The following is a 17,144-nucleotide window of genomic DNA, read 5'->3' as shown; positions in this document are numbered from 1 at the left end:
GGATTAAATGGTAAAAACTCCTTAAAATGGACCAAATACCATGAAAAATCATCCCTGAATAAGTACCTCTAAATTACCTCAATGTTTCCTTTAAATTGCAAATCTATGGGCGGCTTTGTATTTTGTAAATCTTTTAGGGCTATGCATAAATTAATAGATTAAAATATGTAAGATGTGTGTTTTATGGTTGAAAACACCCTAAAACTGATCAAATATCATAAAAGCCAACACTGACTTTTCACCTTGAATGAAAAAAGAAATATAAATTAATGGATGACTTTCTCCCTGATTGGTGATTGTTTATTTATAAATTGGTCTTCAAATATGGTCAGATTTTCGTCAAAGTTACAATTATAAACACAATCTGTATTAACTAATAACACATAAATCATTGCCATGTTTTTTTCAATATAGAAAACATCATACAAACATTCACAGTGATGGAAACTGTGTGAAGCTCTCCACTCTAGACATGAACAGAAGCTAATACTGGAGTCAGTCAGTGAAGACAGATCAGAGATGTGCGTTAGATACACTTTGACTTATAAACACTCAACCATTTAGAAAACATCAGCTGATGTGAAAGAGGCCTCAGAGCAAAGATCTCAGAAGACCACAGGTCAATAATTGTTTATTTATTTTTAAGAGTTATAGAAAGCTTGGGTCCAAGTCTGTGTCCACCTCATAGTGTTGTGGAGTTAGGGTTCTGGGTAACACAGGGTAAACAGAAGTCGACACAACATCGGCCCTAATAATTTGCACCTTTGTAGACGTTGCATTCACTGTGGCTGCAACCGCTTTAATTACGTTACCAAACACGTGTCTCGTTCAGTCGGCCACTTAGGGAGGAACATTAACATTTGTTATACTGTATTATTACAAACACAAACGGCATCTGGTCCTCGGTGTCAGCACACTGATTAGACTGAATAGAGGACGCTGGATTTGAATATCCCGCCCATCCAGGCGGCTTCTCTGAGCTGCGCCGAGGCGGGGATACAGCGCTGTCTTTCCTACAGCTCAGTCAGTCGTGTGTCGGGAAGCTCCGGTCCGCGAAAAGCCAAGTCTCACCGGAACAGCTTTGAAAAACAACTTTGATTTACCACGAAGCATTTTCTTTTTCCCGCCGAGAATCGACGCCGTTTCTCTGAGTCGAGAATTCAATCCAGTTTCCCAGTTTTTCACTGGAGATGTATTGCTTGAACAAGTAGGAGCGGACAGAGCTGCACACGAAGCCGGGATGAGTGGCAGCTCCGCGGTGTCCGGCGCGGCGCCCTGTCGCTTCGCCCACTATTTTGTTATTTGTGGGATAGACACAGAAACTGGACTGGAACCGGACGAGTTAGCAGGTAGGACCTTTTTCCTCTCTGGTGTCTTATTGCTACCCCACAGTCCTCCAGCGGAACTCATCTCAGGAATGTTGTTGACCAAAAATATCCCTCCAACATCATGTAGCTCAAACATCCACATTATATTGAGTGGTACATACATTCTGATGTAAACAAATCACAGCAAGATAAACAGCGCACGGTGAAAGACTGTAAATCCTTGAATCTAAACTCATTACAAATAAACTCCCAGATTCTAATGAATGCATCAAGGTCTCCTTCAGAGCCATTTGTACTGTAATAAGCAGTCCACATCTACATTAGGCTACAAAACCAGAGCAAAGGGCTACAGCAGCATGAAGGTGTCAGACTTGTTGACAGGGTCTTCCTAGCCTCTCTCGCTGAGCTGCTATCATTTAAGGGTGATTGGCTTCCTGTGTGAATGAGTGAAAATCACCAGAATCTGGTTTAAGCTTCCTGTGCACTGCTGCCCTGCTCTGAAGCAGTCAAAGTGAAATTACTGTTCATATACTGTAGTTTTTATTCCCAAACAAACCCCAATTTGTTACATGAACAACATACAGTCAAGTCAAGTCCATTTTTATTTGTATAGCGCCAATTAACAACATAAGTTATCTCAAGGCACTTCCCAAATAGAGCAGGTCTAGACCTTCTCTTTATAAAATTATTTACAGAGACCCAACAATTCCCGCCAAGAGCAAGCACTAGGCAAGGAAAAACTTCCTTTTAAGAGGCAGAAATCTCGAGCAGAACTCGACTGGTTGGGTTGGAGAGAGAGAGAGCTGGAGAGAGCACAGAGGAAAAGAACAAGAACATACAGTGATAGCCATATTAATAATAGTGACAGTAGCGGCAGTAACAGCGATACTAATGTAGTGGCAACTATAGTGCTCCTACTGATAAAAAAACGTAATGACAGCTAATAACATTAATAATAATCAAAGTTAATTATAGTAAATTTTAGCAGGTTTAGCAGCAGGTGTTAAACAGGATCATGGGGGCAGTAGGTGGTTTACAGTTGCAGGTCCAGACTGTACAGCTCTGGAGGCGGGGGGACCTGCGGAGAGTAACAGGAAGGAGAGGGGAGAGAGAGAGAGGCACACAGCCTGAGCGCTTCATGTGCTTGAGGGAAAAAGCAAACGGTTAGAATGATGCGGTGATATTTAGAAAGTTTACATTAATCTCTTCGGGAGAACAACCTGGACTATACTATACTGAGTTTATTGATTTATTGAGACTGAAGTCCACCCGCCGGTGGTAGGATGGCAACAGGTACAAGGCCTGAGTTTGTAAAAGAATAGGAAGCTAACTTAAAGTTAAGGCATAGAAATATGTTTTAAGTTTAGATTTGAAAGGCTGAATGGAGTCAGACAGTCTGATATCAGCAGGGAGGTTGTTCCAGAGCAGAGGGGCACGATAATAAAAGGCTCTGCAGCCAGCAGATGTATTTTTAACTCTGGGAACAGACAGGAGCCCTAAATTCTGGGAATGGTGAGCATGAGCTGGAGTATGAGGTTTAAGCAGATCAGAAAGGTATGAAGGAGCAAGTCCATTTAGAACCTTATATGCCATCAAAAGCACCTTAAAGTCTGATCTGATGAACAGGAAGCCAATGAAGGGAGGTTAAAATCGGTGTAATATGGTCAGATTTTCTGGATTTAGTAACAATTCTAGCTGTGGCATTCTGAACCATTTGAAGGCTTTCAATACGAGTACGTGGCAGGCCAGGCAAACAAAACGTTACAATAATCAAGTCTTGAAGAAACAAAAGCATGAATTAAGATTTCAGTGTCAGTCTTAGACAGAAAAGACAGAATCCTAGCTGTGTTACGTAGATGAAAAAAGGCAGTCTTGGTGATATCTTTAATGTGCTGATCAAAGGGGGAAGAATCAAAGGTGACACCCAGATTTTTGAGTGTCAGACTATGAGAAATAACACAGTTATCAAGAGTCACTGTTAATTGATCAAACTGGTGTCTATGTCGGGTCGGGCCAACGACCAGCATCTTGGTTTTGTATGAATTTAGGAGCAGAAAGTTACGAGACATCCAGCTTTTCACAGCAGACAAGCAGACCTCTAAATTCATAATCTGAGAGGAATCATCAGCCTTTATAAATACATACTACTGAGTATCATCAGCATAACAATGGAAATTAATTCCATGACTGCGGATAATTTGACCAAGAGGTGAAATATAGAGAGAGAAAAGCAGAGGGCGAAGAACAGAGCCCTGGGGTACTCCATGTTTTACAGCAGAGTATGTCGATATAGTGTTATTATAGGAGACGCACTGTGTTTCTGTCAGATAAGTAGGACTTTAACCAGGCGAGGGCCAGGCCAGAAACACAGAATTTGCTTTCAAGTCGGTCTAAGAGAAAACAATGATCTATAGTATCAAAAGCTGCACTGAGATCCAGTAAGAGGAGCACAGAGGTGGAGTCCCAATCCATGAAGATCAGAAGGTCTCAGTGGAGTGACAGGCCCTGAAGGCAGACTGGAACGGTTCAGACAGATTGTTATTAGACAAATGAGACAAAAGCTCCTGAGACACAGCTCTTTCTTGTCGATAATTATTTAAGGATCCTGGATCAAGGTTTGTTTTTTTAAGTAAAGGTTTAACCACAGCAGTCTTAAAGCTACTGGGAACTGTGCCAGAAGTGAGTGATAAATTAATAATGTTCAGCACTGAAGGTCCCAAGATTGGCCAGAGGTCTTTGGAGAGCTTAGCTGGTAGAGGGTCCAGTAGACAGGTAGTGGGTTTAGAATGCAACACAAACTTAGATAGTGCTTTGAGAGACAGAGTCTCAAAATTTGTTAAAGGAGAAGTTAACAGTGTATGTATGCACTGTATCAGTGTATCAGCATTACATTGTATGCAATGTAATGCTCTGCTGGTTCTGTAGACGCTGGAGAAGAATTTTGTTTTAATTTATTTTTTTAAATTTTTTTATTTTAGAATTTATTGATTTTATGCCTAATCTCATCTGTTTTATTATTGAAAAATTCATGGGCTGTAAAGGGCGAGCAGCGAAGAGATGGCTGCTGCTGAGTGAGTTTCGCTACAGTGTCAAAAAGAAATCTGTGATTGTGTTTATTGTTACTGATTAACTGAGAGAAGTAGGCTGCTCTAGCAGTGGAGAGAGCACACTTGTATTTTAACACTGACTTGTGACACTGAAAGTAGAGTGCTTCAGATTTAGATTTTTGCCATTTGTGCTTCAATCTCCTGCAGGCCTGCTTTAGGGCTCGTGTTTCCTTAGTAAACCACAATGTAGACCTCTTTAACCGTCTGGTTTTAGTGGTGAAAGGAGCAGCTGAGTCCAAGAGGCTAGCCAGAGCTGTGTTTTTTTTACTAGTACAAATTCCGACTGAGTCATTTTCTACAGTGAATGGAGCGAGGGCCTCCGGTTGTTTCTCAGCAAGAGCAGCTACAGTCTCCTGTAGAGCCATGTTCTACTTGTTTGAGCCATTATAATTAACTTTGACAGCAAAGTAAACCCTTCAAATCAGATTTTGTCAAAGTAAAATTTCCGTTTGCTTCTCATTCACCAGTTTTTGTGTGTTGCATTTAGGCTGCCAGGAGTGTGGGTAAAGATGGCGACACTGTCTCCACAAAGAGAGTAGTTTGTTGCTACACCGCTGATCAGACCTTTAGGACTTGTGTATCTGATAGAGGGACTGTTGTTGTTGGTGATGTTGTTGTGTTGGTCTTCTGTCGACAGTCAGCTGAGACTCCTGCCAGTACAGCTGTGGTGTTGCAGCACAGTTTATTCTGTCACCAGATACATGGACTCATTGTCTCAGTTACAGTGTTCTCCACTGTAACAGCCTCTTCATATGAATGAAGAGTGGAGTTGCTTTTTGTCAGGGAGGGGTTTACATGCTGTGTTGCTGAGGTATTACATCACAGTGGTGTTGTTGGCTCCTGTCTGTGTAACTGAGGCTCTGGGCCAAAGTTCAAATCAATAAAGTCAATATATAAATACACAATAAAGTGTTGAAAGCTGTGACATGTTTGATTCAACAGAGCTGCTGAAAACATGTGAAGCTGATTTCTTTTAATGACACGTTCTCCATATGTCGTTAGTGTTTCTGAGTGTTGGTTATCGTGTGTGAGACTCAGTTTAGAAGGTGTGTGTGTATGTGTGTGTATGTGTTGGCTTCAGGCTGATAGGCTTCCATCACTCCAACTTGCTAAACTGCTGGTGTGTGTGTGTTTTTCATTATCCACTAATCTGCCAGTTATTTCCTTGATGAATCTTTTTGTCTGTAATGTCCCAAAAACAATCACAGTTTCTCCCTGAGGCCAAGGTGACGTCTTCAAATCTCTTGTTTTGTCCAGTGATATTTAAGAACCCACCACATCCTCATACTGAAGAAACAAGGACCAGGGAATTGTTTTGCATTTTCTCTCACAAAATGACTGAAAACGGTAAATCACTCATCACAATAGTTGCTGGGGGTGTTGACGTGTCCTTCTCAGTATTTTTTGATTGTTTGCTGAACCCATAGTTGGTATCTTTGCTGCTATTGGTTTTGAAAGTAGGAGATTAATCCCAAGATTAATACATTTAAGACTATATACCTTCATAATATCAAGGTCCCAGAAGTCTGTGAATGTCCTGGGAAGATGTTTGAATGCCTGAAGTTCCTGATGAAGAGGTTCCTGGAGTCTGACTGTTAACAGTAGCAGAGAGGTTAACAGGATATTACAGCTGCAACAATTGATTCATTGATTAGTCAATTGACAGAAAATTAAGTGGCAACTACTATCTTGATTATCGTGAATCATTTTTATTATTATTATTTCTTATTACTGATAGTTTAAGTTTCTTTTTCACATTCTCTGGTGCAGCATCTCAAGACCCCCACATCTTTGGTACCCTGAGGTGGGTAGGTACTGCAGTGACCCATATTAAGCAGTGTTCTATGCCTTTGCTTATTTTAGCAATTCGTGTGGCAGTGTGGCCTCACTTCCCTCAGCCCATTGTTCTGCTTGGAGGACCAGACTTCCTGTAGACCTGCCTTGGGCTCCTTTAGGGTTTAGAGTCTTCTCTCTCTGTGTCTTTGTGTATCTGCTCTCTAGAAGAATGGTTCCAAACCTTTTAGAGCTGCCACCCCTCCTTACAAAATTTTAAGTTGGCATTCACAACCCTCTCGACTAACCCCTGAAACACACCGCAGTTCCCTGTTGGCACGGTGCTCGCAATGTTTCCAACATCTTGTAGAATTTACACCATCAAGAACTGCGGCTGTTTTAAGAGTAAGGAGAGACCCTACCCAGTATTAGTATGGGGTTCCTTATAAAGTGCGCACTGTCTAGAGTCTGAGCTCTTAGCTTTAGACTGGAATGCTAATTAGCTGGGTTAATTCCCTCCATAAATAGCCGCTTTGTCATTCCAGTCACTCACCCCATATGATGCCTGTGAGCCTCGGTGATATAAATACCCCCCAGCTCTCAGGCAGAGCCTAAAATATCCCCTGCATTCTAACACCACATGTATTCTGGGTCAGCAGCATTGTTGAGTGGAAAGGTGAGAGCAGGGGAGGGAGCTATTTGGCATGTCAGTGATAGATGGAGATATGAGGTCAGTGTTGCTCCAGAAGGAGATGTGTACCAATCCTCTTCTCCCGCTAGAATTGTAGGGTTCCAGTGTTTTTGGAAACTGTACAATACAAGGGATTAAATCTCAGGAAACCTTTGCTCCCCCCATTTTGACCACATGTTTTGTAATTGGTAAATTCACACAGCTTTATGGAAGTATAACATGGAACTACTGAATTAAACATGAGATTTTTTTACATGAACCAAAACTCTGGTTTAACTTGAGGACAGTTACAGTGAAGTCTCCAGTAAGAGATGAGGTACAGCACATACCTTCACACACACAGAGACACAGGATGGAGACTGTTGATGATGGTGATGATGATGATGTTCTAAGAACAACAGCTGCTCAGTCTCTCTTATATGTTGCTGCCGCAAGGAGCATTGTTAGACGGCATTTTCTCTCCAGTGTCTCCTATGCTAAAGGAGATAAGATAGGAAGCACCGAAGCTACTCATCTCTTATCCTGGCTGCTGCTCAGATACTTCAGCTCATTTCATTCAGTTTGAACCTTCACAAGCAAAAAGGCTTTTCAACCTTAGCCTGAGAATTTTGGAAATGGTGACGCAGACATCCACATTCAATCTCTGGTTGGGTCTTATCAGTCACAAAATATCCTTCCCTGATTGGTCACGCTTCTATCACGTGACCCTTTTCTAGTAGAAAATAAACGGCATCAGCCTCGGCTATCAGTGGTGAATCAAACATGGATAATGAATTATAAGAGTCTTTGCTTTGTGCAGTCAAAGTCCAAGCGAAGAAATCTCTGGTCTGACAATTCACCTTAACTGTTCTTCATTCATCGGATTTTCAGCAACTAACCAACTGCTTCCTTTTTATATGTGAATGGTCATGTGATCACATTTTAGGTGTGTTAGATTATCTCTGGTAGGAGCTAAAACGCTTGTCTGGATGGAGATTGTTTTCGTTTTAAATATATAAGCGTGGATGTAGTTTTTTTCCTTCTGTTATTTTGCTCTTGTTTTTTGGCTGTTAATTGTGTCATATTGGTTATTATAAATAGACTAACTCTATTTATCTGGCTAATAAAAGTCAGTTTGTTGTGAGAGCTCCCTTGTCGCCGGTGGGAGTGGGGAAGTTGCCCACTGTGGTTTTAGATATGAGTGGAGCTCAGAGGTGTGTGGGAGTGTCCTCGGGCTGCAGCATGACACAAAGGGATTTGAGCAGCTAAAGCTCCCCTCTGGACCATCTGTCCACACACAGACCGACCTGGGAGTCAGTCAGCACAAAGGCATCATGCTTACACTGCCCAATGATGTCTGCTATTGATGACTGGGGCAACAACACTGACACATGCCCCTGTTGACTTAGCTTAATAATGGTTTGCCTGGGTAATGGGCAGAAGTCCCACACGACATGTACAATGCTAATAGCCTAGTAAAACACAGAGCAAACCCCTGGACCCTGTCTCCTGTTTATTACCACCTCTGTTTTGTAACATCTGGGTTTATGTTGTTGTTTCAGATGATGCATTCACTCTGTGATGATACTGACAGGCTACATCCACACTACTACGTTTTGTTTTAAAACACGTCTGTTTTGCTACGTTCCTCCCATCCACGCGACTAGAGCACCGACTTTCAGAGACTCTGCTGGACCTGTTGTAGCTTGAAAACTCTGGGGTTGTGTTTTATTTTGAAAACTCTGGAGTTGTGCTGTAGTATGGACAGACAGAAATAGAGACCTTTGATGATGTAGACACCCCTGATCGCTCTGTGATTGGCTCTCATCAGCTCAATACCAGTGTTAAATACACCTTGTTGTCTTTGCTAGCAGCTGTTGTTCGGTTACATTCTGTATTTTAACGCTACAACTGTCTTTGCTGTTCCTTGTTCAGAGTATTTTGTGTAACTAACCAACAGCAGAGAAGACAATCTGCTTTCTGTTTACACTGACTCGTACATGCTCAGTGTATGTGAATGGTCATGTATGTGTGTGTTTTCAGGTGTGTCAGTCTGGACAGAGATCAATTCAGTTTTAAAATGAAAACGTACTGGTGAGAATGTAACCACAGAGTCATCACCTCTGTCTCTCAGGGGATTCTGTTTTTGTTCCAGACGATGCATTCACCCTCACCTGTTTATCTCAGTGTGTGATGATATCGACAGAGTAACCACCTCTGTCTTTGTGACATCTGGGTTTCTGTTGTGTTTTGAGATCCTGTTTGCAGCCTTCCTCTCTCCCTCACCCTGTCTTTCATGGCTCATCAGTGCCTTCCTCCTCTCCTCCCCTACAGTGATTTCCTCCATCTCTCTGTGTTTTGTCCCCTGCTCTTTGCCTCTGTTACTCCAGCCAGGCTGCTGTTAAGCCTGTTAGAGTAATCCATTTGGACAGTTCCTCCAGGCTACACTGAACACAGCGCTGTAATGTTACACACAGCCAGGCCTGACCGCTCTCCACACACACACATCTTACTCTTGATGTGACCCATCATTGAGATAATGCATCCTATTATTCTATAGCCCCTCACTGTAACCTGAACCATCACAGCTGAAGGTCTTTAGATGTTAAACCCCAACCTTGACCAAACACTTAATGCAGTGGTCTGACTCTAACCTTAAGGAGGGACATGGTCCTCTACACATTCCACTGTCTTTCTGATGCTGATGGGCAAAAACACTTTAAGTCCCTCCTCATTTGATTGTAATTGGCGTTGAAATAATTTTGTGGTGTGCTCCATCAGCTGAGGGCAACACCAGCACTGAACAGAAGTGGCTGCTGCAGAAAGCAGTAATGAAGCTACAGGCAACAAGCAGTTTCCAGATAGTCTGTGGTTTTGGGGTGGAAACTCACCCAACTGTGTGGTAGGGTTGCACGGTATACCGGTACCAGTATAGTACCGCGATACTAGAGTTTTGAAAACGGTACTATACCAGCATTTAAAAACAAACGGTACTTTTATTTCATTTTATTGAATGCAAATGAATTGGTAAATTGGAGCCTGTCTCTTTAAGCACAGCGAGGCCAGCGAGTGTGACGTATGACTCGCATGTTTAGACTGAGGAGGAGAGAGAAACGACAAGTGGCGTCTTAGACAGACGGAGCGGGTTGGAGAAAATACCGTAGATAGAGATGGCAGCTGCAGAAAATCCCGTACTTGTGGTCAAAATGGGGGCCCGAAGTACGGTGTGGAAATATTTCGGGTTCAAACCGAACGATAAAGGCGAGCCACTGAACCCAGAAACACCGCAGTGCAAGCGGTGCTACAAAGTGTGTCTCGCAAAAGGAGGCAACACTTCAAACCTGTCGAAACATTCAAAGGACAACCATGCGGACTTGTTCCGAGACTTCAGTCAAGAACGACAGGTGATAATGTTGTTCACCTGTTCACTGCACTGTAATGTCAATGAAAGAAGTACAAAGCCCCTCCCAGCCCAGTAGTAAACCTACAGTAGCCTGCAAACAGAGAGCTAAAACATGTCCATGGTTAATAAATACATTAAAAAATATATTTTTAAAAATTAAATGACATTCTTTAAATATTTAAATAACCCATTAAGGCAATACATAATATAATGAAATATTTTTTACAAAAAGTATTGAAAAGTATCGAAATACATATTGGTATCGGTATCGAAACAGAAATTTGGTATCGTGACAACCCTACTGTGTGGGAGGAGGGTGAGACTAACAATAGTGACGGACCTGACAGAGCCCTGAACATCATCTGATAGGCCATGTGCTTCTAGTCAAAGTACAGCAGGGAGGAGGGAGGAGCGATGATGGAGACCCCGGAGACCTCAGACGATGCTGCCAGCTGTTGCTGACTGGTTGCATCCCTTTGCAAAAGTGAGTGGATGATGTTGGGAGGTGTGAGCAGACGTTTCACAACCCCTCCCTCAGGCTGACCTCTGACCCCAAGCTCCATATGTTCTGTCTCAATGGGAGAGGAAGGGGACAAAGGAACCAGAGGGAGCCTGGGGGTTGTTGTTTTGGTTTCTCGGAGGGTCCAACAGTTCATAGTTTTATTTCAGTTGGACATGACCATGGAAACTCCACTGTTCTGTGGTCTGTTTGTATAACTCTTCTGTTTTCAGAAGAACTTCTACTTCTTCTTTGTTGTGCATGATGAAAACCTCTGAATTCAGTGTTTGCTGGAGATGAACTAGTTTGTACGAGAGGTATTTTTAGCCGCTCTTCATTTAACACATCTATTGTCCCAGCGTTAAAGAGCTTTCTTTTCTGAACCTGCAATGCTCCGTGTGGCCTCGAGGGTCTATTAGACATCTCTGCAGATGTACATGCACATGTGAATGTGCTAGAAAAGCAAAGAGGTTGCTTGTTTTGAAGAGGTTGTTCATGTTCAATTCTTCATGTGCAAATACCCGTATAGCAGTGTAGTTTTAAATCAGTCCTGAAGCCTATGGTGCTGTCTCAGAATATCACATCATGTCCTTGAGGTTTATGTGTAAATGTCACTGATGTTTCCATTGAAGCCAGTTTTTATTCACTGTTTCTCTATTCTCTACTCTACTACTTATCAGGAGAGGTCAACATTTGAATTGCATCACAATATTAAGTTTCATGTGTTTCCTCAGAAAGCGGGACAAACTACAGAAGGCAAAAAAAACATACACGATGGAATGTAACGTTAATTTAGGGAAACTTTTCAAGAAGCTGGGTGTGCTTGGGTGTAAAAGAGATAATATTCACTTGTTTGAATAGCAGCAAAATCAGGTCACCGCCTCCTTCTGCAAGCACAAAATCCAGCACGTTCATATTCTTCTTTTTTGGCAATTTTGGATGGCTCTGCCTGATGCACGGATTACGATACAGCGTCACTACACTGCCGTAGTGGCGCACAGACGCAATTGCAGTTACAAACGTCAAATCCACAGAGAACAAAGAAAACAAGTAGACTTACTAGAATTTTGTCGGGAAGCAGAGGCAGCACGAAAACACTGCAGACCCATCAAAACCCATCTGGACTCACACCATCACATCCAGCCAGTGTCACACTTTACAAGAATGATGCAGTAAACGGAGGATTAATTCATTATAATTAATACATGAAACAGAACAACTGGCACATTAAAAACACATTTTATCACTTTCCTCTGTATATCAGCAGCTATAGAGAAAGAGGTCAGAGGTCACAGTAGACAGTACAGCAGTAAATACAGCACCAGATTTTAATCTGATTTGTTGTCAAAACATAAAGCCGATCAAAATCTGATCTTTATTTTAAGTCTTCTCTCCTCCTCAGCCAGCTGCAGAGTGGCAGGTCATCAGCTGCTGCTAATGTTAACCACAGGCTGACAGGCTGACACAATATGAATGAGAGAGAGAGGAGAAAGAGAGAGAGAGAGAGAGATTTGGTCTGGACTGTATCAAGGTCTCTGAGCAGTGACCTGGGAGAAAGTGTCAGAGTCCGTCCACACATGAAACATCTATGCTTAATGAGTTTCATATTGATTGCTGAATGTAATAATAGTAGTAGTAATAATATGATAACGAAAATGATAATGATAATGATAATAATACACCACGTGTGACTGCTGGGACACAGTCACCATCTCTCAGCAATGCAGTATTATGTCAGACAGGCCATAAACCTCCTTACATAACTGTGAGAGGACACACAGTGGTAACTAAGGCTCAATATGACAGATTAGAGGTGGCGTGGTGCAGGGTCCCAGCTGGCCCCTGAGAGCCGGTCACCTCAGTGTGAGACGGGCTGGACTCTGGATTACACTTTATAAACTCAGCCTGAGCATTACACATCTGAAATGCGACATACGAACACAGTCAACCATGTTTATGTATCTGGACTTTAAACCTATCACTTAATGCAGCTCTCTCTCGCTCTCTTTCTCTCTCTCTCTCTCTGTGTGTGTGTGTGTGTGTGTGTGTGTGTGTGTGTGTGTGTGTGTGTTAATTGGACTTTGTTCTCCCACTGATTGAGTTCCAACTCATCCACTGACCTCTTGTCCATGTGATAGGGCGGGGTATGTTTGTGTGAACCTCAATGAATGTAATCATTTTACCATGTTAAATTAAGCTGTGAAGTTTGTAGTCCAAATAACAAGACTATACAGATTTACTAGCAGCTTGCCTGCAGGACTCCACTCAGGTAACAGAAACCCATTCACCACAGAGGGCTGGCTGCTCAGCAGTGTCTTTACTGGCTGTACCACTAGCAACCTGAAAAAACAGGTGAAGTGCAGCATCAGTGAAGACTTATTTTAATACTTATATTATTAAAATGGTATTAATATCAAACAATGAGTGATTAATTTAATTGAACACAAACACAAAAGTAGTATACAGTTTTTAAAGTTCCACATGTATTTGAATGAAGGTATAATATTTGACCAGAATGTGTTTATCTTACCAGTTAGTAAACTCTGAGCCCGGGTCACACTCACTCCTCATCAGGTTATGTAACTGGCAGATTAGAGTGACATGCAGCTATTTCTGAACCAGTGGCTTGGATTGTTTATCCCAGTGACAGGACAGAGACCTGGAGGAGCACAAACTGATGGGAAGAGTAGGAGCTTTGATGTGAGGGATGGAGGAAGAAAGTGATTAGTAATCTGAATCCTATGTGTCTCATAATGCACCAAATAGCATCTTTTTGTCAAACCATCTGTGTCTGCTAGTTGTTTCTTACTGAATTTATAATGCAGATTTTGTGTTACGGTTTGTCATCTACATGCCCAAGCTGCGTTTACCCAGATGACATCACTCTGACATTATCAGGGTTATTTTCTAAAACTTGACAAAGCTCCTCTAGAGCTGTAGTTGTGAGGACTAGGGATGTCACGATACCAGAAATTTAGTAGTCGATACCAATACCAGTGAATTTCCACAATTCTCGATTCCTATTTCGATATCATTGTAAAAAAAAAAAAAAAAAACAACCCCCCCCAAAAAAAATCCTTAAATTCCATGTACTTTATCTTTCACTCTTTTATCAAAGGATCCGAATAAAAAACAAAAAACAAAGAAAAGTGGCATTTAGCCTTCAAGAATTCAAAATAAACAATACTGTGATAAAATATAAACAATCAGCTTTTTATTGCACAACTTTTCAGCTATAGTGCCCTGAGACAAAAAAAATGGAATAATAGATATAATAGAATGAAGCAACTATTGACATAGCAAAAAAAGAACAGTGGCATGTAGCCTTCAAAAATTAAAGTGAACAATACTGTGTTAAAATATACAGTCGGTGAACTTTTTATTGCAACGCATTTTAATACTCTGAGACATAAAAATATGGACATATAATAGATATGATAATAAAATGAAAGAACTTTTAACACTGCAAACAAGAACAGTGGCATGTAGCTTTCAAGTATTTAAAGTAAACAATACTTTGCTAAAATATAAGCAGTAAAACTTTTATCTACAGCATTTCAACTGTGGTTTGGAAAGTGTGAAGGCAACGTTTACAAACAGGCTTTTGTGGGTCTATAATCAACCCCTCATCATCCGCCTTGGAAGCAAAATATTTCCATACGCAACTCTTTTCTTTTTTTTTCTTTCGATGAGTCAATGTGCTGGAGTAGGAACAAGTTGTGTGCCTGAACGTGTTGCCATCTTCCATTTGTTATTGCAGCTACACCTCCAGTCTAGCAGTGGACGTTCCTCAACCCCCCTTTGGCAGAGGCAGAGCATGTACCGGAGAAACTGTGCTTAAATGTGTTCGGAGTCACTCAAACGTAGTAATTAGTGCCACGGGTGCTCAGCTCCGAGGCACTCCTCTACAGCTAGAATAGCATCTATTAATATTCCTCAGACTTATTATTATTCTTCCGCCAAATTTTGGCGTGTAACTCGTCCCGCAGCTTTGAGAAAACCCCAGTAATATATATATCAAAACGTGCGTCTTGATCCCGAAAGAGGTGCTATGACTTTTGGTGTTAAAATTCCAATTTTTCCCAAAGTTATTCCCAAAATACTGGGAATAAATAATGCATTAGGAATGCATTGGAATTTTCTTTAAAAACCTACAAAATGGGGCGTCGTGTGGTGTAGTGGTCTAAGCAGGCGCCCCATGTGTAGAGGCCACAGTCCTCGCTGCAGTTGGCCCCGGCTTGAATCCCGCATCGGACGGCCCCTCGCTGCATTTCATTCCCCCTCTCTGCCTCCCGGTTTCCTGTCTCTCTCCACTATACTGTCAAATAAAGGCATAAAAGCCCAAAAAATATACTTAAAAAAAAAAAAAAAAACCACAAAATTTCACCTTTTTTCTGAGTCACCCAGCTCTCTCATACCTGCACGTAGAAATGTGATTCAAACTATAAAACGAAGGAAAACTTCTGCTCTCTCCAAAACACAACAACTGTCAAACTGTGAGCACTCAAAGGAGGAGTGGAAATCACTTTTTCTTCAAAGTTAGATTGACAGCGTTAGTTGACTAGAGTACGTGAAGCAGTAAAAAATAACCTTTATTTTTATTTTTAACTCGAGCTCACGGCCAAACCATAAAAAGGAGACAAATAATTCTTTCTCACAATGTAGACATAGTTGCTGGGATTCTTAAAATGCAACTTTGACAGGCAGGGTCTGCACAAAATTTAAACGGGGGTGCCGAGTCCGGTAGCAATACCTGTGTCACTCTCATTGATACCTAATGTAATCGTCTTTTTTTTTTCAAAAGAATCTCACTTCGTCTTCGCACTGAGCTTACTCACTAATTTTAAGGAATATCTGAATAAAATAGAGACTGTAAGAAACTTCTGGCTTCAGTGTCTGTCACGGTGTTTTCGGTTTTTGAAAAGAAGTAACGGTTTTCACATGATTTGCAATTGTTTGAAGCCATGTAGAAGCCAAATTCTGGGCAGATTCTCACATTGCCATGGCAACGGCAGCTCCTGACCTGTGTGCGTGTGTGCGTGCCTAGCAACCAGATAACCAACTCTCCAAGCTCCGCTAGCTTTACATTAGCCACATGTTAGGTCTTAAATTACATTTATTTAGGTCTTAAATATGTAAGTCCATTTACTGCTTCCTTCGTTGCTTTTTTTTTTGTTTTGTTAAATGAGTGAATGAATTTGTGACGGTCTCCGCTGAGACAGAGGAGAGGAGAAGCTACTAGCCCTCTCTCGCTGTCATTTCTAGTCGCGTTGCTCTCCTCCCCAGTAATGTTAAATTTAGCACCGAAAAAAACATAATAGTGGTAATTTATATAGCAGTTCATGGGATTTATTAACCCTCAGGGGTCCCTCTGTCCTTTTTTGGACATTTTCTTCACTTTTCTTTTTTGATTTGCTGATCATTTTGGCTGTGTTACAGCTGAAGGTATGGATTTCTGCAAGAAAGTGTCTTTTTTGACATACTTTTAAAATCTAATGTCAGTTACTTTTACAGGTCTATTATACACTGGTAACACATTTTGTACCCTTTGGGGTTCCTCGCGTCCAAAAAAGGACACACAAAGAAAATGCTATAAAATCATCATATATCAATCAATTTTTTTTTTTGCATACATCTCTTAAACCACTTCAGTTCTGCTCAAACCTACCAAATGTTTATTAGTTTTCAGGATTTTAACGCCAGTTTGAAGACATGTTGCCGCTTGTTTTATTAAAAAAACAACACAGAATATGAGATTTTTCCCACATAATACATGATGGAGGGATGTGACATTGTTTTATATCAGTCTTTTATATCAACACATTTCTCAAAACCAGAATATGATCAAATAAATCATGTACTCATCCCGGCAGTAGCCCCCGTGGCACTCAAAATTTCCCTGGAATTTTCTAGTTAGTGTTAATGTTCTTTGACACATGTTTTTGGTAGATTACTGTCACTTTTGAGGTAAGACACTTTTGCACAACATAAGTTGCTCATACAGTTAATGACATCCTGCTTGTGCACAGTTAGACCTGATGCGCCTCCCTCAATAAGATGTCCATCTTATTTTACTTCCTAAGAAGGTGACTATCAAAGGTATCAGTAATTTCGGTAACCATGAAAAACGGGTACCCGTTTTTTGCCACCTGGCATCGACTTGGTACCAAAGTATCGGTTCTGGTGACAACCCTAGTCAGGACACTCATTGACATAATGCATTCCCTAGTAACTTCCCCTAACCTTAACCATCACAACTAAATACCTTACCCTGACCCTCACCCTGACCTTAACCCTTAAACCAAGTCTTAACCTTTGAAGTTGTCAGGAGCAGACAAAATGCCCTCACAAAGATAGTTTTGTG

At 41.3% G+C, this 17,144-nt stretch overlaps 1 protein-coding gene across 4 annotated transcripts in view; it reads left to right on the top strand.

The window, feature by feature from the left end:
- Positions 1-304: 304 nt before the first annotated feature.
- Positions 305-17,144, top strand: part of dennd5b (DENN/MADD domain containing 5B) — a 70,421-nt gene continuing 53,581 nt past the window's right edge. For all 4 annotated transcript variants that reach the window (XM_056367570.1, XM_056367569.1, XM_056367568.1 and 1 more), the window contains exon 1: positions 305-1,349. In XM_056367570.1, coding sequence (XP_056223545.1) covers positions 1,241-1,349 — 109 coding nt within the window. In that variant the 5' untranslated portion in view covers positions 305-1,240. The remainder of the gene's footprint in view (positions 1,350-17,144) is intronic.

This window comes from Seriola aureovittata, chromosome 22 (assembly GCF_021018895.1).
Source record: "Seriola aureovittata isolate HTS-2021-v1 ecotype China chromosome 22, ASM2101889v1, whole genome shotgun sequence".
In the NCBI taxonomy this organism is placed as follows: Eukaryota; Metazoa; Chordata; class Actinopteri; order Carangiformes; family Carangidae; genus Seriola; species Seriola aureovittata.
This window is presented reverse-complemented; position numbering and strand designations above follow the sequence as displayed.